Below are 26,274 nucleotides of genomic sequence, written 5' to 3' on the forward strand. Positions count from 1 at the left end.
ACTCTTTGCAGATATGATGGTATACTTAAAGAACCCCAGGGAATCAACTAAAAAAAAACTAGTTAAAACAATAGACAAGTTCAGCAAAGTTGTAGGATACAAAACAAAACTACATAAATCACCAACATTTTTATATACCCAGCAAGAGATAAAAAGAAATTCTACTTAAAACAATTGCAAACAACATAAATTTTGGGGGCATCCATCTGCCAAAGATTATAAGAACCCAATGACAAAATCCTTTTCACACAAATACAAATGTAAACAATTGGAGAAATTTTAATTGCTCATGGGCAAGCCAAGTCAATATAATAAAAATGACAATTCTACTTAAGTTTATTTATTCAGTATCACACAATTCAAACTATCAAATGATTATTTTATAGAAAGAGAAAAATTAGTATCAAAATTCATCTGAAAGAACAAAAGGTCGAAAATATCAAGGAAATTAATAAATCTTAAGGAAGCCAGACTAGTAGGTTCAGATCATAAACTAAAGTGATAATCATCAAAACAATCTGGTATTTTCTAAGAAACAAAGTAGTAAGTTAATGGAATAGATTATTGTATGCAACATACAGTCACAAATGACCATAGTAATCTTATATTTGATAAACCCAAAAATCTGTCTTTGGGGATGAGAATTTGTCATTTGACAAAAATCTCTGGGAAAACTAGGCAGAAACCAACATTTCACATCTTATATACCAAGATAGGGGCAAAATGGATAAATGATTTCGACATAGAGGTGATATCATAAGCAATTTAGGGGAAATTTGACTGGACTGTCAGATCTATGGATAAAGGAAGAATTTATGACCAAACAAGAGATAGAATTACAGGAAGTAAAATAGATGATTTTGATTATATGAATTAAGATTTTGTAAAAGCAAAACTAATATAGCTAAAATTAAAAACAGGAAATGGGGTGATGGATTTGCAACAAGTTTCTTTGATAAAAGCATAATTTCTCAGATATATAGAGAACTGAGCCATATTTACAAAAATAAGAGCCATTTTCCAGCTGATAAATGATTAAAAGATGTGACCAGGCAGTTTACAGAAGAAATCAAAGCCATCAAGTCATATGAAAAAATACTCTAAATCGCTACTAATCAGAGAAATGCAAATTAAAACAACTCTGAGATACTACCTCATACCTTTCCATTGGTTAACATGACAGAAAAGGAAAACAAGAAATGCTGGATGTGGAAAACAAAGAATACTGATGCACCGGAAAACAATTTGGAACTATACCAAAAAGACTATAAAATTGTGCATACCCTTGACCTGTCAATACCACTACAAAGTCTGTATCCCAAAGAGATCAAAGGAAAAGGGAAAACGATTTACTTGTACAAAAATAGTTTAAAAAGTTCTTTTATTGATGTGGTGGCAAAGAATTAGGAATGAGGGGGTATCCACCAAGTGAGGAATGGCTGAATAACTTGTGGCATGTGATTGAGATGAAACACTATTGTGCTGTAAGAAACGATTAGCAGGATGCTTTCAGAAAAACCTGGACTTAGATAAACGGATACAAAGTGAAGTAAGTAGAACCAGGAATACATTGTACACAGTAACAGGAATATTGTAAGGATGATCAACTGTGAAAGACTTGTCTACTCTGGTCAAATAATAATCCAAGACAATTTTAAAGGATATAGGATGAAAAAAACTCTCCACCTCCTGAGAGGGGTGAATTCTGTGAATTCTGCCAATTAAAGCATACTTTTTAATTATCTTTAGTATTTTATTTTGTTTGTGTTTCCTTTTGTAATATGGCAAATATGGAAATAAGTTTTTACAAGACCTCACATCTATAATCAAAACCAAATTGCCTGACTTCTCAAGGTAGGGGAAAAGAAGAAGGAAGAGAATTTGGAACATAAAACTTTTCAAAATAATTGTGAAAAAAATTTTATATGTAATTGGAAAATATTTAATGAAAGGAAAATAATTTTAAAATAAAAAAAAATTTTAAAAATAGACTCTCCTAGTCAATTTTTAGAAACCAAGTATAGAACTTTGTTAATCCCTAATAAATTTAGTCTTATTTCATTCATATTAAAACAGAGGAATTTGGATCAGGAAGATATGAGTTCAGATTCAGGATTTAGCCTCAGATACTTGCTAACTTGGACAAGTCAATTTCCTTGATTATAAAATAGGGATAATAATAAGACCTACTTCCTAGGGTTGTCATGAGGATAAAATGACAATATTTGTAAAGTGCTCAGCACAGTGCCTGGCACAAAATAAATGCTTGCTGTCTACCTTCCTTCCTTCTTTTTTAGGATCTTTTTGCATTTGGACTGTCACCCAAATATCAGTTATCTTTCTAGCTTCATCTTATATGCAAATTTGATCCAAGTAACTAATTTTAAATGTTCAACTTATAGAGCTAGGGGCAAATATCCGAGTCACTCTCCTTATTTTTAACCAAGTTGACATTAACTTACTAATGACTACTTTTTAAGTCATCGTATCATAAGTATAAAACTAGAGGAGACATTATTTGCTAGCTAATCCAACCCCTTCATTTTACAAATGAGGAATTTAAGGTCTGGAGGTTAAATGTCTTTCTGAAGGATATATAGTTTATAGTCACAAAAGTACAATTTCAACTAAGTCTTTTGATTCAAAAAAAGAAAAAAATCACTTTCCTTTCCAGTGCCCTTTCTCCTTCTATTCATTTAATCAGTCCCCAAGTTTATATAATGACATTTTCTATGTACATTTATTCCCATTTTTTTCCAAGTTGTCCAGAAGCATGGCATGATAATCTGTTTAGACTAACAAAGTCTATGTCTCCAACATTTCTCGATCAGCCAGTCTAATTACACTATTAAAAGAAGGAAATGTATTAGACTGGCACAGTTTGTCTTTGAACAAGCTACATTGCCTTTTAGTAATCATGGCTTCTCTTTCTAAGTGCTCACAAACTTTCTCCTTAATAATATATATTTGAAATTTGTCAGAAATGGACAAACTCATGGATCTACAGTTTATGACTTATCCCTTCTGGGGAAGATTGGGACACTTGCCTTGTTTGGATTCTTTGACAAATTCCCCATTTACCAAGATCCTTCAATGACAGGTTTATGAACTTGGACAAAACCTTTAAATCACTATAAGTCTTAAAGGAAGGCATTGAGTCAAATAATGTCTAACATCTCTTCCAGAGTTATGTCTACAGCTAAAAATCAATTAGTTCAACCAACTCAATTTTCAAGTTCAGGTAACTTAGGCCTAGATGGGGTTAATCCCTTTACCCAAGTGGCCAAGACTTAAAATTAGGTCTTCGGATTCCAGATCTAGGACTTTTCATCATATCCTATCAGCATATGTAAAAATAATTTTTAACCTTTGCTTTTAAATATTTTGAGTTCTATTTTTTCCTTTCACTTCTTTTCTTCCATTCTCCTTGGGAGGGCAAGCAATTTGATATATTATAGATGTGCAATCATGTAAACTTTTCCATATTAACCATATTATGACAAAAAAAAAGAAAAAGAAATAAAGTTTTAAAAGAGTATTCTTTGATCTGCATTCAGATTCTTCCAGTTCTTTCCTAAAGAAGGATAACATTTTTCACCATAAATCTTTTGGAATTGTCTTGAATCATTGCAAGGAATAGCAGTCACATAGCTAATCACCGCATGTTACTCAGTTACTCTGTATAACATTCCCCAGGTTCTACTCATCTCACTTTGCAACTCTTCATGTAAGGCTTTCCAGATTTTACTAAAAACATCCTGCTTTTCATTTCTTTATTTTTTCTCAGTAGCATTTTATTTTTCCAAATACATGTAAACAGTTTTCAACGTTCATTTTTGTAAGATTTTATGTTCCAAATTTTTCCCCTTCCTCCTTACTTCCCCACTTCCCAAGACTGCAAGTAATCTAATATGAGTTTAACATATATAATCCTTTTAAACATATTTCCATATTTGTCTGTGCAAGAAAAATTAGAAAAAAGGCGGGGACCACAAGAAAGAAAAAGCAAACAAAAAGGTAAAAATAATGTCTTGGTTCACATTCAAACTCCATAATTCTCTCTCTGGATGAGGATGATATTTTCTATCCCAAGTCTATTAAAATTGTCTTGGATCACTATTGCTGAGTAGAACTAAATCTATCATTTGATCATTACAGTTGATTATCATACAATCTTGCCGTTACTGGGTACAATGTTCTCTTCGTTCTCACTTCACTCAACATCAGTTCATGAAAATCCTGCCTGGCTTTTCTGAAATCAGTCTGCTCATTTCTTAATACAGCAGTAATAATCTATTACATTCATGTACCATAATTTATTCAGTTATTCCTCAATAGTTTGACATCTACTCAAGTTCTAATTTCTTGACATCATAAAAAAAGTCAATACAAATATTTTTATAAATATGGGTCCTTTTCCCTCTTTTATGATTTCTTTGGGATACAAACTTAGGGACACAGTTCAATCAAATGATATGCATAGTTAAATAGCCCTTTGGCCATAGTTCCAAACTGATGAATACATATTCTTAACAAATAATGCTATTTCCCTTCCTCCCTTTTATTCTATTCCTTTTAAGTTAAAAAAAAAAAAAACCCTCCTACATCCAAGTTAGTCATGAGAGCCATATCCCACCAAGTTTCAGTGACAATTAGAAAGTAAAATATATTCCCTTGCTTTAGGATTTCCATCTAGTTCATTCTGCTTACTACTTACATTTAGTGCATTTGTTTTTGTTTTGTTTTTTTTATTAGTGCATTTGTTTACAGACACTTGAAAACCTGGGTTTCTCTGGTTCTCTTTAGTATATATATACACAAATAAAATAAATAAAAGAACAGGCAAAGGAAAAATATAAACATTGAATGTATTCAGGTCTTTTGACTTCAAATAAAGTTCTTTTCTTACTATGCTAGACTGCCTCTTATATGATTTAATCATGTTAAATCTCCAAACTAGTCAAAAGTATAATCATTATTAATAGCATGCAGAAGGCATCTTATTTCCTCCAAGAAAACATTTCTGCTTACCTGATTCCTTCAGGAAAGCAAGGTGGAGGAGAAAGGTAACTATCCTCACTAAACATAGTTTTAGCCCACACCCTTGTAGGTGAAATTCTGTCCAGATTAGTGATGGCTGATAATGGAGTTGGTACTGGACCCCTGAAAAAATAACCAGAGAAATTAGAAAAATTCCAATGCATTAGAATTGTAACTTTTAATTCATGTTAATTCTAAAAACAATTAAAAGGGTAAAAAAAGATTAAAAGTCATAAAAGTAAAACATAAATACTATTGTTATATACCCAAGAAAACAATAAGAAAATCTTTGAGGTATGGCACAGTGCAATCACTTGTAAAAATGTTCTTTAGAATTAATTTTGGACTAGTATCTTTATATATCAATAATTAATGGATTAAGCAAGATTGTAACACTAAGCAAAACTTTCTCATCCATTAAACTATCATATTCATCCTAGAGTAGTTTTTGAATATTTGCTAAACATGGTATCTGTTAAATTGAAAAGACATTATCTAAGTACCAACAGAAACTGGGGCATAGTACTATGGATGGAAATAACAAAAACAAAGCACTCTGTCCTCAAGCCTACATTGGAAGAAGAGGAAAAGGAGTTAACATGGATAACAATAAGAACTAGCATTTTCACAGTGTTTTAATGTTTGTGAGATCCTTTGATAAATCTCATTTATCCTCATAGCAACCTCTGTGAAATAGTTTTACTATTATCCCCATTTTACAAATGGGCAAACTGAGGGAAATAAGGGTAAATGACTTTAATACATATTAAAATAGTATAGGACTAGAAAAATTGTTGAGGTTAGAAAACTAATAGAGGAATCGGATGAGGCTTTACATAAGTGGCCTGCTGAGATGACCTTTCAAAAAAAAAAAAAATACAAGGTTTCTGATAATGAGATAGCAGTAATCCAGGCATGGGATCAGCTTGTTTGGATGAAAAGAGTCAGAATGTAGAGAGTCAACTCTAAGAGTAGATTGTAATCCAGTTTGGTTATGACATGGAGTTCATGAGGGAAATAGTATGAAATAAGGCTGTAAAGGTAGGAACAAACCAGGCTGAGAAAGGCTTTGAATGCCAAGGCAAGGCAAGCAGCATTTTGCTGTTTGATATCATTATCGTTAATAATAGTAAAGTAGACAACAAAGTAGTACAAGGTCCATTGGGTTCATTCCTAAATGAATAGGAAAAAAGAGATGGTCCAATTGACCTAAAGTCTAATGGTACAAAAATGGTACTCAATGTAGATATTTTCTCAAAGAACTAGGACTATGCAATTTTCTTAAGTAATAAAAATTTCTTTAATTCATAAATTAGTAGTCCGGGAAGATGTTAGCTAAGTAGTTCTTAATCACAAATTTCTTTATTTTAGAAGAATGATTAAATCTCTTCTCAGTTCTTCAAACTATCCCTGAATTCTTATTATATTCAAGTCTCTTCTGCATAACTATTTTCTCTCTATATAATCCAGGGACAAATTCTATTAAGCCAATTATTTTATATCATAGGTTCTCAAATATGCCCTCAAATCTCTTTGATCAAATTCATTTTAAAGATCTGCTCAAACAATACATGGAAATAATTGCAGAGCTGTCACTAGAAACCAGTTCCCTGGATTCCCAGTTGGCTGTTCTTGTATGTCCAATGTCCAGAAATGAGCATAGTGGGCTTGAGGAATGTTTCTCACTCTGAAGAGCCAAGGAAAAAGGTCACTAAGATATTCATAAGTCAGAAAAGTCCATGAATATCTTATACATACAAACACATGGTGTGCAGGCAAATTAAATGATTTTTGATGCTTGCAAAAACATTTAGATTTAGTATTTAATTTACCTTTAAAAGCAGCAAGGTATTGTGGCAATTTTTATGATATGATAGACACTTGTTAACAGCATTAACTTTTCTCTTCCTTTTCATCTCCACTTCCACCCCCTAATACACACACTCCTCAACTAAAGTAGTGGTTTTCAAAGTGTGGTTCAGAGAATTTTGGAGGTCTCTGATACTTTTTCAGAGGGTGTACAAATTCAAAATTAGTTTTTATTTTTAATATGATATCCATAAGTATAACCCACATAAACAAAAACTTTGGACAGATCCTCAATAATTTCTATTAGTACAAAGAGACTGAGAACAAAAGTCTGAGAGCCACTGATCTAAAACACCAATTACTGAACATCTGGAAAAGAAAGTTCTCGCCACCAAATCCTTGGCACTATCAAATGGTTCAACATGAGAACTAGATGTGGTTTAATGAAAAAACATTAAAGAAGCTACGTCTGCTTTGCTAGTGCATCCTAACACTTAACTGGTCCTTTCCATCCCACTAGATAGCTCAAGTCTTCTACATGTGTTTTCTTCACTTAGTACAGACTGAGCATCCCAAAGAGCTGAGCAGCGAGGTGGCCCAATGGATGGAGCACTGGCCTCAGGTACTTCCTAGCTGTGGGACTCTGCCAGAGTCTCCTCATCAGTAAAATGATTCAGAGAAGGAAATGGAAAACCATTCCAGTATCTGTTAAGGAAACCCAAATGCGGTCATGGGGAGTTGGACATGACTAAAACGAATGAATAAAGAACAAACCCCAAAGAACAGGAGAGTCATGCTTTTTATTTCTATTTTCAGGGCTCTGTACATAACAAGTACTTGATGAATTCATTTTCATTCATTGCATTCTTTTATTCACTGATCCATGCATTCATATGCTTCAAACTTAAGATAAATTATTTTCTTTATCCTGCCTCCAACCATTGTGTTCTTTGAATAGCGAATGAGGGCAGCATTATATGTGGGTTAAAGTCTTGCTCTTGTTTTAATTCCTCTAGAACAGTGACTACCATTTTTGTCCTTCGTGTTTTTCTAAGACTTTCTTTGGTCAAAAAAGTATAGAAAAAGAAAAATACAAATATTTCAAATCCATCTTCCATCCTAGTTATAAATGTTGAATTCAATTTAAAGCCTAAACTTTCATCTTTAAATTCAAAGGCAGAGAACCACTCACTAATGTTAAGGACTCTGGCTTGTTAGTCCAAAAGAGACACTTGCTTTATATAAGACTAGTGGTGAGATCAGCAGATGCCAACCTGACAGTCCGTGAGGATTCCTTTGATGAGTTAGTGGAAACGGAAGATGAAAATTAAATTCTCCTCAGACTGTGCTAACCTTTCATCGAGCATTGGTTTTTATTTTCCTTGCATGATACACCATCATCCAACTCCTTTCTCTCAAGGAAAACTCCCCCAAGATTGCCTAAAATACCAGGCTTCCCTCCACAGCATCTGTGTTCTTTTATCAGGTCTCCCCAGATACTTCATCTACATTAAATCACTACCCAGGAGTTCCCTGTTCTCTGATGGCCATCTCATTTCAGTCAATTCACCTTATTCCCATGTAAAGTACTACCCCCTTTCATTTATAGGCCCCTAATCATTTAGTTGCTGACAGGGAGCAGGAAAAAAAAAAAAAGATGTGAGTTAGAAAAGTAGCTTGAGACTATTCTGAGGACCTGAGAGAAAACTGGCCTGCAGATAAATGCCTCAAGACCACCTGTTTGGAAGCAGCTCAATGACATAACTACTATTTAATGTGGGAGGATGTGGGGATAGGGAGGAATGACTTCTGTGTATGTTGGCCATCAGCTCATTTATTACTCTTTCCAGTGAAGGATATAGCCGAGAAACTAAATCATAAAATTGTTGGGGGATAATGAGAAAATTATATATTTGTTTGCAGTATGCCTGACTGAACTGTGAATTTTGTTCTTTTTTTTTCCAGGATGAGTTAGAGAAGGGTCAGCACTCAGGAGGAAGCCCCGATTTGAGGCATTAGAAGCTATAGAAGAGGAGACAGATGGCAGAGATTCGCCCTCACCCTTTCCCATTGTGTTTGAGAGAAGCAGAATGAAGGAGAATCAGAAGGTAAGAGGAGGTGCTTTGGGCAGAGCCCACTGATGGAACTGAATCAAGTCAAGCAGGTACTTGGATCTGCTGGGGGCTGGGAGGGAGTTCTCTTCTGGCTAGACACTGAGGGGGAAAAGCAGAATCTTCCTCCTGTGTGAAGCTTACTGCCCACTGAGGGAGGGAAAGGCTCTTGGGGGCTTCCTGCTTTGCCCTTTGACTCCAGAGGGAGGAGGAGCAGAAGGAAAGGCTTTGTATCTGCTTTACAGCAAGCTGAACCGATGCACTGTTTTGTTAAGAAATGATTGGAGAAAATAGATCAGGCAATGGAGGGGCTGCACCACCCGAGAACACTACAGCTTAAAAGAAGGGGAGTCCTTCAGGGTTTTGTCCATTTTACCCTTGGAATGGGGAAACGCCCTTATGGGCTAGAGAGAAAAGACTGGCGTCTATTGGCAGATTTCAGACTTAAAAAATCTGAGCTTCACACTACTTCTGCAGCTCCAGAGTAATGCGAAGTGACTTGGTCCAGCAGGAGGAAAAAATTGATTATACATCATGAATATTCTCCCTGTTACTTTCTCATTTAAAAAAATTTCATGTTTAAGAGTCAGTGGTTTAACTGCCTGATTTATGTAATTGTAAAATAAACCTATGAGAGTTCAAGAACTACAGTGATAACTAGTAGGAATGTCTTTCCACACACACACACACACACACACACACACACACACACACACACACGTTACCCCTAAAGATTGTGAAAGTTGTAGCAAGAAGGTGGCCATGCTCAACCATCTTCTCAGAAACTCTCCTCTCCTAAACCTATCAACATAAATGCAAAGCAGGGTGAGGTAACTAAAAAACATAGGAAGAGGGTTTTTATTTTATTTAAATTTTATTTTAGTTAAATGCCATTTAGAATCATCTCCACAATTCCATTGCCAGCATGAGCTCCGTGCTTCAGCTATTACTACCCTTCCTTCCTTTGATTTTAGGCTTCTATAGAAATACTACAACACAACTTTGACTGTTAGTCTATAAAGCTGGGCAGAATAAATTTAGGAATGCTATTTAGCCAACAGTGAGGTACAAGTTCATGACGAGTCTTTTATGAAAGAAGCTAACATGGAGTATCTGCCATGTATCAAAATCCCCTAACTTAAGGCTTCCATAGTTACTGGCCAATGGTCCCTTTTAGACTGTGCTCTGGGGGATGTTGCATGTTCACTAGGGAAGGCAGGGATCTTCTAATGGTCCTCTCTGCTCCTTTCCCGGCTTTGGGAATTGTGGATTTTAGTTCTTGTCCCAATGCTACCACTAAAACCAAGTGAACGTGAATAAAATCTACTATCTTGGAACCTTACAGTTGAAAAGGACATCAGAGATTATCGCTATGATATAATCAAAAGAGCAATGGTTTGGGAGTCAAAGGACCCAGACTGAAATTCTGGTTCTGCCAATTATTAGTTCTATGACTTTGGGTTACCTCCATACTTTGAGCAGTGATATCTTTGGACTAAACTCTCAGTCTCTTTAGACTCTAAAATTATGTTGCTATCCAGCTTCTTGACCCTGAGGAATCCCCTTCTACACTTCCCTGGTAGGTGGTCATTCTGTTTCTGTAGAAATAAGGACCTCTTTACTTTATGAAATGAGCTTTTCATGGAGGTTGTTCAGCCATTTTTCAGTCATTCCAACTCTCCAAGATCCCATTTGGAGTTTTCTTGGCCCATACTGGAGTGGTTTGCCATTTCCGTCTCCATTTCATTTTACAGATGTGGACACTGAGGCAAAGAGGGTTAAGTGACTTGTTCAGGATCACACAGTTAATAAGTGCCTGAGGCTAGATTTGAAGATGAGTCTTTCTGATTTCAGTCCTGGCTCTCTATTCACTGTGCCACTTCTCTGTCTGAGCTTTTCCATAGTTTTAATGAACAGAAAATCATTTCTTATAGTTCATTGAAATCTGTCTTTACAGCTTATTTCTGCACTCTGTAGCAATGCAGAAAAAAAGTTTATATAGTATATTCCTCAGTTAAGAGTGTAAGCAAGCTGAGAGTAAGCATTGTCTTGCTTTTCCTCTTTATATTCCCAGCACTTTGGCACATAGTAAGCACTTATGAAATGCTTTTTTCATTGATTCATTCTTTTCTTCCTCTTTTTTATACGTTCCCCTCTTTTCTTTTTTTTTCTCCCTTTTTTCCTTTCTTCTTTTTCTCCTTCCTCCCTTCTCTTCTTCAGACACACAGACCCAGTTCCTTCAATTAATTGTTCATCATAAAAAATAATCACTAGAATTTGATATTTTAAAGTTCATAATGTGTTTTCTCAATAATCTTGAGAAATAAGAGAATAAAAGTATTACTATTCCTATTTTTAGATGAAAAATGATTCCTAGAAAGCTTACACAGATTGTCTTTGGTCACATAGCTAGTAAATTTCGTGATTAAGATCTTATAACTTTTTCTTTTGATTCCAAGTCCAATGCTCTTAAGATGTGTTTACTGATAAGACTCTCCAACTGGATCCTCCTACTTAATTTGGGTACTTTAAGGGATGGTACCACTTACTTCAACCACTCTATATTGAAGGCATGACCTTCACTTTGTACCAGAACAGGGCAGTGCAGCAAGCTCTCTTAAAAAGCCTCTGCTGATATAGGGAACATGTCTGGTCTCTGGCAATTATTCAATGACCTTTTGGGCAACAATGTCAGCCATTAAGGCATCTTATCTGATTTATTCCTCCAAATCAGCTCAGCGAAGCATGATTATGTAATGGGACCAGCTTTATCCAATCTGCTTTGTAGCCATGTGAATGCATACAACAATTTAGTGCACTGCTGCTTGAATAAATTATGGGCACATAAAAGGTGAGATTCAAGTTTTTTTAAAAAGGAGTTGAAAATTAAGGTAAACAGTGAACTTAAAGTTAGTTTTCAGCTACTTTCAAAAGATTTGTTAAAATTCTATTTTCAGTAGATTAATATAGTAGGTTCATCCTCCCTCCCAACTTCTCCCCCCACCCAAATCTCCTGTCAGTTTTCTCTGGGCTAGTTCATTCACCAAATTTGAAGCCTTATTGGCAGATTGGAGACTGATCAGAGGGGCAGCAACTGCTACATCTAACACTCTCAAAGTTGAATATACCTGAAGGGTGGCTACTCTCCTACTAATTTATACTCTAGTTCTTGAGCTCCAGCTGGGATGCTTCTCATAAATCAGACACAGCTGACTCCACTAACTCTGCTAAAAAAGTTTTTTTATTGGTCTTTTGATTTTATTTTTAATCACCCAAATTTCCTCTTGTATGTTTCCCTCTTCCCACTCCAAGAGCGTATCCTATGTGATAAAAAAAAAAAAAAAAAAATCCTTTCATTTTAATTAAAACAATGACTTAAAAAAAGACAAAGAAAAAAATCAACTGTTCATAAATTGGGACACACTTTCTCACTAATACACACAGGAGAGAGAGGGAAGAGAGAAGGGGAAAGGGAGGGAGGGAGAAGGAAAGGGAAAGGGAGAAGAGGGAAAGGGAGAAAAAGAGATAGAGAGGAGGGAGAGAGAAGAGAGGGAGAGGGAAAAAAGAAAGGAGAGAAAAAATGGAGAGGAAGAGAGAAGAAAGGAAGAGGGGAAAAAGGAAGAGGGAGAGGGGGAAAAAGGAAGAGGAGAAGGGGAGGAGGAAGAAAAGGGAGGGCAGGGGAGGGGGAGGGGAAAGAAGAGGGGGAGAGAGAGAGACAGACAGAGAGAGACAGAAACAAAGAGAGACAGAGACAGAAGGAGGGAGGGAGGGAGTGAAAGTTCCTTGTTTCTGTGGGCTACTTTTTAGTGAATTTTTTTCCTTCCAAATATGCAAGTCTCACCTTTATCTTTGTTTTTTGTCCTTTTCAATGGGCAAAACTGTCAAAATCTGAAGGGGTTTTGCTTTACATTAGAATAATATAGGATGTTAAAGTTGGAAGGAACCTAAGTGATCATTTGATATTATCTCCCTATTTTATGGGGAAAACTGAGGTCCAGAGTGCTAAAGATAATGAAGGTCTTGCAGCAAATTAGTGACAAAACAAGGAATCTGTCTGTCACTGTCTCCTGAATCCCAGCCTATTATGCACATTCTGTTATATTATTCTATGGAGTCATTTTTTATTAATTTATTAATGCCTACTATGTGCCCAGCTATGCTAGGTGCTGGGGCTAGAAAGAAAAAAATGAAGTTGTTCTTGCCTCAAGGAGAATATATTCTATTTGGGGAAACAAAATGAACACAGATCAGCAAATGTGTGTCCATGCATGCATATATGCACATGCACCTGTGTACATGCTCAGGTCCAAGTATAGATGCAATAAATGTACAATCACACACATATATATTCATACATATACGCATACATATGCATATGCTTATTCATATACACACAGAAGGCACCAGCAACTTGGGGGAGGGTGATCATGACAGGACTCCTGGATGACATGATATTTGAGCTGACCCTTGAAAAAAGCTAGGGATTGTGTGAATTTGCAGAGGTGAGAGACTGTATATTCCAGGCAAGACATTTCCCTCTTCAAGGTCTGAAGTTAAGGAACAGTCTTAGATCCATAGGTATAGTGGCTATAGCTCTATATAATCTACTGCTTCTGCTTATTTCAAATTGCATGGAAAATTAATATTTCTTCCCTTGCTTGTACATTTTCATCTGTTCCCCTGCTACAATCTATTCTTATTAATCATTGATACCACATGAGGAGATAACTACATCTCCCTCTTTAAATAGTTCTGTTGTGTTAAATGGATTTTAAAATGTTTATGAAGAAAAAGAATCTGGCCTTGTTATGAAGCCTCTAGGCGAAAGCCAAGTTTAAAAAAAAATTATAGAAGCTGCACAATTCATCAGACAAAAAAAAAAAAAAACCCTATCAGCATTGATACAGAGAGAAGAGGTAGCATTCTGTGATTCTGTATAGGTGAGAGACTTGAATAGAATCATGGTTGCCAAGGAAACCTTTTCTTGATTCAAGGAGATTACCAAGGGGTTTGATACTAAACTCAAGGAATCACACTGGAATTTTTTTCCTCCTTTCTATTTTTTTTTTTCCATTAGGGGAGAATAAGTGAGCAAGACTGAAAAAGCATTTTAGAACTGGTTCTAAAAACCATGAGATCAGAAAGCCCATACTATTCAATAGGGAAAGGACAGAAGGAAAATGAACTCAAGAGTCAAATGAATCCTTCCTTTTCAATGAGCTGAAACAGTGGGCACATGAATTTAACAGCATTGTGATGTCAAAAGTCAGAGCAGGGCAGAACAGGTTAAAATTATGCAGAGCAGACATGAAGCCAGAAGCATCTAGACACCAGAAGAGTGAGAGCAAATATTTCTCCTGAAAATAAAAAGAACAAGGGGAGGACAAAGCAATCTCTGACAATTGTTCTCTCAGTTACTTAAACCTGAAGTGAGCCTATCCCCCCTAGTTAAAAGGAGATACCCCACTATTCACTGAGTAGTAGTTATCCAAATTGTTGACATAAAGACATGAAGGGAATGTAATAATAGCTAGTATTTATAAAGTATCTATTGTGCATTAGATGCTTTACAAAGATCATCTTATTTGATCCTCACAATAGTCTCAGGTGCTGTTATTATTCTCATTTTATAGGTGAGTAGGACTAAGGCTGAAAGGTGACCCGCCTAGGGTCACACATATAGGCAGGATTTGAACTCAGCTCTTCTTTATTCCAAATTTAGTGTTCTTAACCCTTGTACTACCTACCTGCAGAGTATCTGAATTAGTATTTTTTATTCCATCACATGACCAACTCACTCACCTGTTTTTCCTCCATTTCCTCTATTACATCCCTCATGCTACTTATTACATGGGACGGCATTGGAGGTTTGCTACAATTCTTAAGTTGATGTGTTAAGAAAAATCAAAACAACCTACTTTGGTCATCACTACTTTAGCAAGCAAAAAACACCAAGTGAAATAAAGGTCAAGAAACCTAAGGAAAAACAACAAAAGGAGCATTCTGCCGTCTGAGGTCTACCCAAAGAGATGGTCAGAAGCCTGTGTGGAAAAGTCCAGCCTCGCAGCAGAGCTCACAGAAGCACCGAAGCTCAGCCTCTCCCAACTACAGCTGTATTCTTTGCATATTTTGTGTTTCAGAGGTTTGCTTGGAAGTAATAGATTTGATGGAATCTTATTCCAATTCATCGATTTTCTAATTCTGGAAAGTGGGGTTGAACAGATAATAAAGAAGAATATACATGGAAAGTTGGTTTTCTCCTAACTGAAAAAGACTCTCTTTTCTTCTTTAAAGAATAATGGGGCTTGTTAAACTAAACTTCATGGACAAAATTGTAACCTATTATATCTATCACTATCATTCTTCTTTTATAAAAGCATATTTGTTATATTACAGAATAGTGAGAAACTTAAAAAAGGAATATGACTGGCCTGATTTGACAATATAATGTCCTGTAGAGGGATTTTTCATTTTTTATTGGTAATTTAAGATAGAAATGATATAAATGAACACTGAAAACTCAAAAAAATGATAAAAATGTATAGATTGAAAACTTACTTGCTACAAAATTATACTTTACCTTTGAAACAGGGTAGTGTAATCTGGGGGAATCTTTCCCATTAGGGCCTGCCGAGCTGCATCACGACGTTTCTGCATAGAAATGATTTCCTAGGCAAAAAGTATGATCACAATTATATTCATATTTTTAAAAAGCACATGCATATCTTTTGACCCAGTATTCTACTAGGCCCACCATCAAAGAAAGCAAAGAAAGAAGAAAAAGATCCATGATGTGAATGAATGGAGGGAGACACAGGCCAAAGATTTACAAAGATATATGAGGCATTTTTGTGCCATGATGTACCAAGGAATATATAATAGACCAGATGAGGTGGATCAAAATGAGAATTATATACTCACAAAACAGGAATGCCTTTGTGCCCCCAAACTTTCCTATAAAGGCCTAAGTCTCATTTTCTCATGTTGAAATCCTACCCATCCTCACAAATCCTCCTCAAATGCTACTTTCTTTGTGAAGCCTTCTCTAATCTCCTTAGTAAGGACTTATCTTTTCCTCTTGGGAATTTGCATTGTAGCCTTTTCTAATGCACTTAAGTGCTATTCCCATATTTAATTTATTGTTATCAGTATACTTCCCTTTTTATATTGCAAGCTCCTTTAAAGAACTTCCTTTAAATTTCCTTCAATATTCTGAATAGAGTAGAATCTTTCACAAATATTTTTGAATGAATGGTCAGTAAGCATATGCATGAGCTATAATCATAAATGTATTCAAGGACTCCCATAAGCCTCAGGGAAAAATTGTGTTAATTCAATTTTAAAAGCATTTACAAGTGTGATATGATCAAAGAATTGGGAATAGAAAAGATGGAGAGGAATAAAGTCTTTGTTCTCCCAAAATGTACAAGCTGGTATGAGATGAAGTGTGTTCACACATAAGTATGATACAAGGTAGAATGTGATACGGGTATTTGATAGATGGTGCTAAAAGAATATTTGAAGAGGGAAAAATAATTTTTACTTGAGAGGAATTGGAGAGCAAAAGAAAGGTAGGGTCAGAGAAAATGTAGTATTAACTAATAATGGAAATGCAAAGAACAAAAGATGAAGTGTGATCAGACTTAAATACAATCTGGAAAGGTATCAGGGACATGAGTTTGGAGTAATTATGAAGGAAAGAAGGGAAAATGATTTGAAAAAGAATTATTTGATTGTTTGAAAGTAATCATACCCTTACTCATTCCTGAGAAAGATACCCCAGGACAAGAGAACAGCATGTGATGAGTAAAATTAATTGATTAAATGATTATGCTCTTTTGTACAGAGCTTGCCTCTAAAAACAATTCCCAAAGTTCTACTATTTCTTTAAATCAATTTCTGTCATCATAAAAGGAAAATGTTCAAGCAATCAAACTGTAAGAAAAAGTCAAGTGCTGTTATTTCTATCTTTCTGTACCATTTAAAGCACTACTTTTTAATAGAAGTAAGTAACTTGGTAAAAGTTGACTCGTTAGGCCCTACAATCTGTGCCAAAAATAAATGCAACCAGTTATGTCAGAAAAGTTGTAATTTAGTACATTGCTGAAACTTCAGTATTTTCTCTCCAGTCTTTTTTTTTTTTTTAAGTTGCTCTTGGGCAGTTCTTAACAAGGGATGTTAGCTCTATTGTTTTGTAGCACCATCTGCACATCACCTCTGAGATCTTGGATAAAAATCTCTCTTTTAGGGACAATAATAAAATGTGGTTATGCCCCATGAGGACTTGTAGCTTTAGACACCATTGAATCTGTAAGTTTAAAAAAGAAAAAAAAAGGCAAGGAAAAAACAAAGCAACAGCAAAGTGTCCCTGGCAGGTGTGGGTCATAGAATTTTTCAGGATAGCTTCAGCACATGGGAGAAGATTTTACCAATACTATATTTTATTTCACTTTTACTAAATAAACCCATGGGTTCATGTTGATCACATTCTTTCCCCCAGTCACACCTCAGTACCCTAGTATATAATGCAACCCTATACAGATAGTATTTTCCGCCCCCACCAAATACAACCAAAAAAAAAAAACCCTCACAAAATCAGAGAATTAGGTTGTCAGATTTATTCTCATTGCTTAATAAGTAGTCTTTCAAACTGGCTGACTCTGTGCAGAGCATAGCAAGGACCTAACAGTGGACTAACACTGGGAGTAAACCCCAAGACAGGAGAAGGATGGACCAAAATCAGAGCAGACTCTTGTCCCTATCACATGAGAAACCCAAGTCTCCCCAGAAGCTGACAAGAGTGTGATACTCCATTGCTAGGTGCCAGTTAGTTCATAGACATATTAAGGAATAAAGGATTCATTCTCCAAAATTATATCTTGAAAGCACATGAAATCTGTGTGCAGTTAATATCTCTGTTTTTGCAAATGCTTTAACAACACGATATGGAAAAGTACACTCAGAAAACAGAGGTGCAATGGGGTCCTGAATGCAGAGCTCAGCCACGCATTGGGGCTGAAACCCTCTGGTATGAGAAATAGATTGTACAGGAGTACCCCTGTCCTTTGACTTCTATCTGGATGCACTTCTTCAAACCCTATATCAACAGCTTTAGGAAGAATCCAAACAAATACTGCAATACTTTGCAGAAATCCAAACCTGCAAAACGTGACCAGTGCAGAAACCCACAAGGAAATACATGAGTTTAACCAGGATTCCTATAAGAAATGAGCTTTCAAAGAATTGTAACTCTCGGGTAATGGATGAGAACCAAATCCGAGATGTTCTTTGCATGGAAAAGTGATTTAGCTGCAGGAGCCCCAGGCTGCGGCTCCAGAGTGAAGGAACTGGGAGCATTCCAAAAGCTGGAGACAGTGTAGACCAAAGAGCTCATTCCAAAAGCTGGAGATAGTATAGACCAAAGACTCAGAAGAACCCAGTGCTAACTCTGTCTCTTATTTCTAGGGCTCTGTTTCAGTATCACTGCCTTGATAATGGTATGGAGGCTGCTGCAAAACTTCAGATAAGTTTTATTTAAGGAAATGCTTCTTATTCAGTAAAAATCGGTTATTTAACAGAGAAGGAAATGCTACATGGTCTTCCCAGGACAAGGCCCAGATGGGGATCCTGGGAATTCTACATGGGAGAAGACATTCAGGAGTTATACATATGTGCTGTCCTCTGAACCTCTTTGTGAATTTTTTTTTCTTAATACTGAATGGGGATGGAAAAATCCTCTTAAGTTATAAAAAGAAAAGTCATCACTTCAATCATGGCATTTTTGGGGGAAGTAGTGTCAAATTTTCAAATAGAAACAGATTCTTGCTGAGACATATTGACTTAGAAAATCACAAATTAGCATTATGTATGTTGTATTATATTTTAAATTTTCTTAAATGTTTATTTCCCAATTACAGCTTAATTTGGTTGAAACTTCTGGAGTTTTTGAGTCCACAACTGTGCCCTGAGTTTGAAGCTTCTGCCTTAGGGTACTCAAATCGGTGACTCCAGCATTGAGGAGATATGGATCACTGTTATCAAAGAATCGCAGGATTGCTGAATGCCTTAGAAATCTTTGGGTCCAAACTCCTCATTTCCCATTATGGTACCAAGCTAAGAATACTGGTCAAAAGGACCTGAGTTTGGATCATGGCTCCAACACTTACTAACTGTGATTCTGGGCAAGTCATTCATCATTTATAAGCCTCAGTTTCCTCATCTGCAAAATGTAAAAAGTCATACAAATCTGATATAAATGTGAGTTAAGACATTGAGAAAACAGATATGTAGAAAGGTAGATTTGTGCAAGGTTATACAGTGCTGCAATGTCAGAACTGGAACTGGAAAATATTAAACAAGTATCTTATTAACAGTTTTGGGTTTTTTTTGGTAAAAAAAAAAAATCAGAAGTTCTTTGATGCTCTATGCCCATCCTTTATCAAGAAAAACTTTAGGACAGCACTTCACACTGTAGAGGCTGTGATCTCTTTTCCCACTCAAGGCTGCCTGAATGTTTATATTAATCTGATTTCACCTATGTGACAATGTTAGGAGGGGGAGCAAGATCAGGGCTCCATTCTCCTCCCCACCTCCCCCCCCAGAAAACCACCGGATTCCATCACATAACAGTTGTTTTTAGTGAGTATGAAGGTTCTCTGGACAGATTACACTACACTAAAAATCTAATGCTTTATCCTAGAAAGGAAGAGACTGAGGAATCTTCAGATGTATCCGGGAAAAGCACAAGCTCTGACCGGTCCTATATAATCCAACAAATTCTCAACTATGATTGCGGAGGGCTGTGACCTTCAGCACCAATGAACAGTTTGTAGGAGCTCTGGCCACAGGCTCTTGTGCCATCTGCAAGCACTTACCTTCTCTTATACACTGGCCAAATTTGATGTTTTATTCTACCATACAACATGACTTCTGAAGACCCATGATTTCATCAGAAGAGATATTCTATTTCACCAATCAGGTAAACAAGTCCTCCTCTTTATCAATAATAGATTGTCTTCGGGATGTGCCATAATTACTTTTTCATTACCGCATCGTCAACCTTCTGATCATAAAGACTTTCCAAACATTTTGAGGTTGGCCCTTGAGTGACAGACATTCATTCAGGCTGTTGCTGTTGAGGGGCAGGACTAGAGTTTTAACCTGACTGGTAAGGCCCATCTGCTAAAATTCGGGATTCCCTGATCTACCTGCGAGTGTTACCTTCTATACCATGATGAGTCATTAGAGCAGGACATCAGTGGAAGAGCATTTTATAATAATTATCAAAAAATGCATTTGAAAAGGAAAAGTGACACTGTCCTACAATTTTAACTCTCAATCAAGGCTGACATTTAATACTAACTCATATTGGCTAACTAATTTATGACCACAAGAAATGACCACAATGACCTCAGGCAATTTTCTTTTTTTTTAAATTCATAGACTATTCTCATTATAATGGTTTATGTTACTTGAACCCCAAAGTAAATCTGTGGATTTTGAAAAATCAACATTATATGGATAAAATAGAAAAACAGACTAAAAAGATATTTGAAAAAATATGGAGGCTTTAGTGAATTACAAGTTCAGCATGGGGGGTGGGGAGGGTAATAGTGATATGTTAATTAAGAATTCACATTAACAGAGGCATAGTGTCCAGCACACATGATAGACAGTTGTACTTTGTCCTGGTCAAATCCCATTCAAGAATATTCTGTTCAGTTTGGGGTACCCCATTTTAAGAAGTGAGGATGGAGAATGTTTTCAGTATCACATCACACACACAAAAAGTGTTATGTTTAACCTAGAGGAAAGGAGACTTAAAGCAGATACCATAGCTGCCAAATATTTGAGGTGCTGAAATGATGAAGAAGGATTAGAATTATTTTTTTGGTGTCAGAGCATAGGTAGAACCAAGGGTAGAAATTGCAAAGAGACAAATTTATGCTTGATAGAAGGAAAAAATTCATAACTCTCATAACAGTGGATGGACTGACTTGGGAAAAAGAGAATTTCTCCCTTACTAAATGTGTTCCAGAAAAGGATCATGGTCACCTCTCAGGGGATTTGTAGAATGGATTCTTGATAGATGAGTTGAGAACTTGAGTTCCTTCCAACTTTGAAATTCTATGACTCTATTTTATAATGTTTTATAAACTTCTTTACAAATATTATTTCATTTAGTTCTCACAACTGCCCTGGGCAGTTATTATCCTTATTTTAAAGTTGAGGAAACAAGTTCAAGTTAAGTGAGTCAGCCAAGGTCAGAGAGCTACTTAAATGCAGAGCTAGGACTCATATCTCTGAACACCTTAGGTCAATGTTTTGTTTTTTCCTATTGCATGAAAAAACTTCCACTGCACTGGGAAAATATAATAAATTATCACTAAATAAAAAAGTAATTTTTCTCAGAACATTTTTTGGACACCACTTATTTCATTGTAACCTCTTAAAAATGCTTAATGCATCCATTCTTACTGGTACTAAACTACCTGATCTAGGATAATAAGTGATGTGTTTTTAACATCTATATATAATTTTAATTTTAACATCTATATATGATATATGTATATCACAAGAATCACATACAACATATATATGTCTTACACCGTACATATCACACATGGCATATTGCTATGATAATATGTCATACATATAAATATATCAAGTCTTCTAAAAAATACACCCCCTTTTCCTACACATGTATTATTGAGATATCAGATTTAGTACAGAGGAACAAATTTTGGATTAGAAATAGCTAACCATGATTTGTACTTGGCTCTACCACTAAATAGCTCTGCAGCCTTGAGCAAGATACTACCTCTGTCTCCTCATCTGTAAAATAAGGCTAGACAAAATTAAATGTAAGGTCCTTTAACTCTTTAACATCCTATATAAATCTAAGTGGGTACTGGAAGACAAAGAAAAGTCAAATGCCTTCAGTTGGCATAAACAAGAGCAGTCTTTAGGGCAAATCTGCTACTTTTTCAGAGCACTAAATCTCTTTTTAAAATACATATTACCAGTGTTCAATTTCACCTTTACCCCATCTTTCCTACTCTTACCGCTGGTATTTCTTCTGCTGAAAGTTTGGCTGATATGCTAATAACATAATTTCTGTCTGTGGAGTCCAGAAATTCCGTAAAAAGAGCATTCGAAGAAAGGTGCCAGAAATATTCTTCATTGTCTGGTGATTTCTTGTTAAGCATCTCCTTCTTAATATCTGGCAGGGAAAAGATAAAGTTAAAAATAGATTTTCTCCAAAGTAGAATATAGTTCTAGCTACATAAGAGACACTCAATAAATATACATATGTTGAATTGAATTAAAATATTCCAAAAGATTAGCTAAAACTACCCCCTCCCCTTGACCTAATTGAAAAAAAAAATCACTATTATTTCTCTTTTGGAAAAATTCTTCCTTTGGAAAACTGAAAATAAAAGTAATATACACAATGTTAAGAACCATATCTAAAATAGAAAAAAATGATAAAAATAGAATGATAAAAAATAGAAAGGAATGACAAACTTATTGTTAAACAAATTTATTGAATGATATGCTAATTTCCTCTCAAAGGCTGGTGTACCTAGAGACCTAGAGTATCCAGAATTTAAATTATCATTATTATCAAACTGCTGAGGGCAATTTAAATACCTTTAAACTGTTTGAATCAGATGGGTAGGTCTTTTATGTTGTGAATATTCATGAAGACCCATACAAGAACATATCAAAACTTCTAGGATTATTATGATAACACAGAAAAGGAAATCAAATCCATTTAATAGACTTTATTTGGGCCAAAATAGGATTTTCTTCCAATATTTCTTTTACTAGCTTTCTCTCACCAAGTGTCTCCATTATAATGTAAACAATTGTGATGATGCAATAAATGCATGTAGGCTGCTTGGCCTAGGGAGGTTTAGTTGCTTGCTCTCCCATTTTTCCAATGGAGGAGAGATCCCTTTCAAATCTGAACTTAAATAAGACTGGGCTCAGTACTGAGGGAAGCCAGGTTGTCTAGAAAGAATTCAAGCTTTTCCTCTATTCCCACTCCTATATTTAACTCACAAACCCCAGTGAGAACCATTTAAAGCTTGGGTTTGGCTCACATTTAGGACCCCCCCTTAAAGAAATTAGAATGACACTTTGCGTACAACATAGATGAATAAATAAATTAAACAAAAAGTATTAATTGTTTACTATGCACAAAGTATGATGGTAAATATTAAAGAATAGAAAAAGAAAATCTAGATAGTTCATGGAGCTAACATTCTAACAAGGAGGGACTTCTCACATAGGAACTTTTAACTTCAAGTGAGATAGAAAGGCCCAATAGACCCTTTAGGATGCAGCAACAAATCAGATATAGGACAGCTATTTCTTTTACACACAATTATTGTTTAAGACAAAAGAATTACACGTGCCCACCGATGAAGACTTTCAACAGGCAGCAAAAGTATGATATGTACTTTTATATTACACACACACATATACACATACACACACACATATATATGTATAATAAATGATATTATTCCATTCCTAGAGGCTGATATTTGAAATATCAAAATATGAAACACTCTGTGGATCTGTTCAATCAATAATGAATCAACTTTATTTTAGTTCTGCTCAGTTTCCTCCCAGCCCAGGAATCTGAAAGTTGGGTCTAACATGACCGTGATTATCTTCAAGAAATCTATCAATGACCAAGAATTCCTCCCAAAGTGTAGCAAGTGACAATTAAATGCTTAGAAGCTCCCAAATTCTGTGGCAGAATGGATAAAACACACGGACCCTGGAGTGGAAAGACTAATTCCAGTCCTACCTTTCCCATTTACCACATACATATGGTCTTGGAAATATAACTCTGTCCCAGTCTTTAATGTGATCTGTGAAACAGGTGATTGGTACAGAATACCTCCGAGGTCTCTTCCTATTATGATCCTGTGGTAACCTCCAAGGCGGGAAATGTCCCACCTGGATTTGATGTTCAGGAACAGGATCACATAGGTTGTCCAATTATCCACAGTGCTCTCAGGCGCTGTCCATGGTGACAGTGCTCTCAGCCACCATTTCTGCTGGTGTGAGAGAGGGCTCCCATTCCTCTCCCAAGCCCTCATAGGAAAACACAGAAAGGGACTCTTATTCCCTACACCTTCTGAAGAGAGCATGGAAGCGGAAGCCAGAAGGAAGATTCCCTTCTTTACAGTCTACTGATGCTCCCTGAAGCAATTTAACCATTTTTCTCCCCACAACACCAAAGGCTGCTTTCAGCCATTCCAGAGAGGGGATCCTTCAACAATGATCCATTTGTATCCCTGGAAGTTTCCAGGGAAGCTTAATACATCTGGTATGGAAGTACTATGTAGATTTATCTCTTATATGCTCAATGTGACATACTCCATTCTAACTAATCCCTGCTACAATGACATGACAGTACCAATGTAGGTGTGGTTCAGACAACGACTTCTCTTTAATAGTTCTCCAGTAATTAAAACAATTCCAGTGAAAATCATGGCAGCTTTGAGAATGTTAATGCCATGTTGACCATATTGGCTCAGATATCTCCTTTGATAATTTTAAAATATTTTCCAGTATCTCAATGAACAGAAGTTCCATTTTTCAAAAAGACTAAACTTATAATGTTATAACCATGAGACAGAGCTTCCTGATACAATTCCAGTAAGTGTCTGAATTAAAATCAACCTTGAGGCAACATTTTAAAAATAAATTGCTTTGCAGTTCATAAGAAGAACCAAGTTCTACAGAAAATATGGGGTAGTTAAACTTATTTAAATATCTATTATGAAGTATTAAATGAATTTAATGATGCATAGTAGATTTTAAAGTTGTTTCATGGATTAATATCATTGCCAAATGCAAAACTATATTAATGAAGTTTCCAAGATACTGAAAACCACAATTCAATTGAATTCTAAATTGCTGAAACATTTAAGCTGTTTCAAAGCCAAGTGTGTCAGAATGGCAAGAAAAGAAGTCTTGTCTCTTTCTTTCCAGTGATATTTTTATTCCATATTTTAACAGAACATAGATTTTACAACAAACAAAAGGTAAACCACACAGAAAAAAAATTTATATTTCTTTTTTGCCCCATTTTTGTCCCTCAAATATCATAAGTATCTCATTACATGGAACACAGAAGAAATGAAAAATCCCGAATTTCTATATTCACATGGTATAGATTCACAAATTTACAGATATAAACAAAGCTATATCTAAAAGGGAGACTCTCATTAGGTTTTTAAATAAATAATTTCTGCCCAGTTGATTATATCAATTATACAGACAATACAATTGAATCATTAAGCTGGCCAAAAACATGAGATTGCCCAACTATTTTTCAATATGGTATTTTTCATCATTTAAAAATAGTCTTGGAGAAATAAGAAAAAAATCAAACCCGTATCCTATCTATGGTTTTTGTTGTTGTTGTTGTTGTTGTTTAGAAAGTGTTTTTTTTTTTTTTTATAATAGCTTTTTATTTACAAGATATATGCATGGGTAATTTTTCAGCATCGACAATTGCAAAACCTTTTGTTCCAATTTTTCCCCTTCTTCCCTCCACCCCCTCTCCCAGATGGCAGGTTGACCAATACATGTTAAATATGTAAAAGTATATGTTAAATACAAAATATGTATACATGTCCATATAGTTATTTTGCTGTACAAAAAGAATCAGACTTTGAAATAGTATACAATTAACCTGTGAAGGAAATCAAAAATGCAGGCGGACAAAAATAAAGGGATTGGGAATTCTGTGTAGTGGTTCATACTCATTTCCCAGAGTTCTTTTTGCTGGATGTAGCTGGTTCAATTCTATCTATGTTGGATGTTTTAATGAACTACTTGGGAACAAGGTAAATTTGAAATGTTTTCCTTGATAGGTAGCAATACCCAGATAATCACAGAATCATTTTTCATCTTATCAGAAGAGTTTTTTAACTGCCTCCTTCCTGCCTTTTCAATATTCTTACTTCTTCCCCTCCATGTATTTTATGATCTAATATAATTGGACTCCTTACTCTTCTTCACATAAGGCAATTCATCTCCTGGTTTCATGCATTTTTACTGGCTGCCTCCCATGCAGGGATTTCTCCTGCCCTTTGTTTCAGCTTCCTTCTCAACTAAAATCTTACCTTCTGAGGACAGGCACTGTTTTTCCTTTTCTTTGCATTCCCAACACTTATCATAATGCATTGACTTGATTCTTTGCTTTTATCAGTCTTTTTTCTTTGAATTTTCAAAGTAATGCATATATAGCACAAAACATGCAACATACATAAATGTTGTACAA

General features: G+C 35.5%; 1 protein-coding gene across 1 annotated transcript in view; it reads right to left on the reverse strand.

Moving 5' to 3' along the window:
- LRGUK (leucine rich repeats and guanylate kinase domain containing) overlaps window positions 1-26,274 on the reverse strand; it is a 123,761-nt gene that overhangs the window by 16,580 nt on the left and 80,907 nt on the right. Inside the window, exons 16-18 of the mRNA XM_052001555.1 lie at window positions 22,025-22,182; window positions 15,541-15,629; window positions 5,032-5,163 (exon numbers count right to left, since the gene is read on the reverse strand). Coding sequence (XP_051857515.1) covers window positions 5,032-5,163; window positions 15,541-15,629; window positions 22,025-22,182 — 379 coding nt within the window. The remainder of the gene's footprint in view (window positions 1-5,031; window positions 5,164-15,540; window positions 15,630-22,024; window positions 22,183-26,274) is intronic.

The sequence above is a fragment of the Antechinus flavipes genome, chromosome 5 (assembly GCF_016432865.1).
Source record: "Antechinus flavipes isolate AdamAnt ecotype Samford, QLD, Australia chromosome 5, AdamAnt_v2, whole genome shotgun sequence".
NCBI classification, from domain to species: Eukaryota; Metazoa; Chordata; class Mammalia; order Dasyuromorphia; family Dasyuridae; genus Antechinus; species Antechinus flavipes.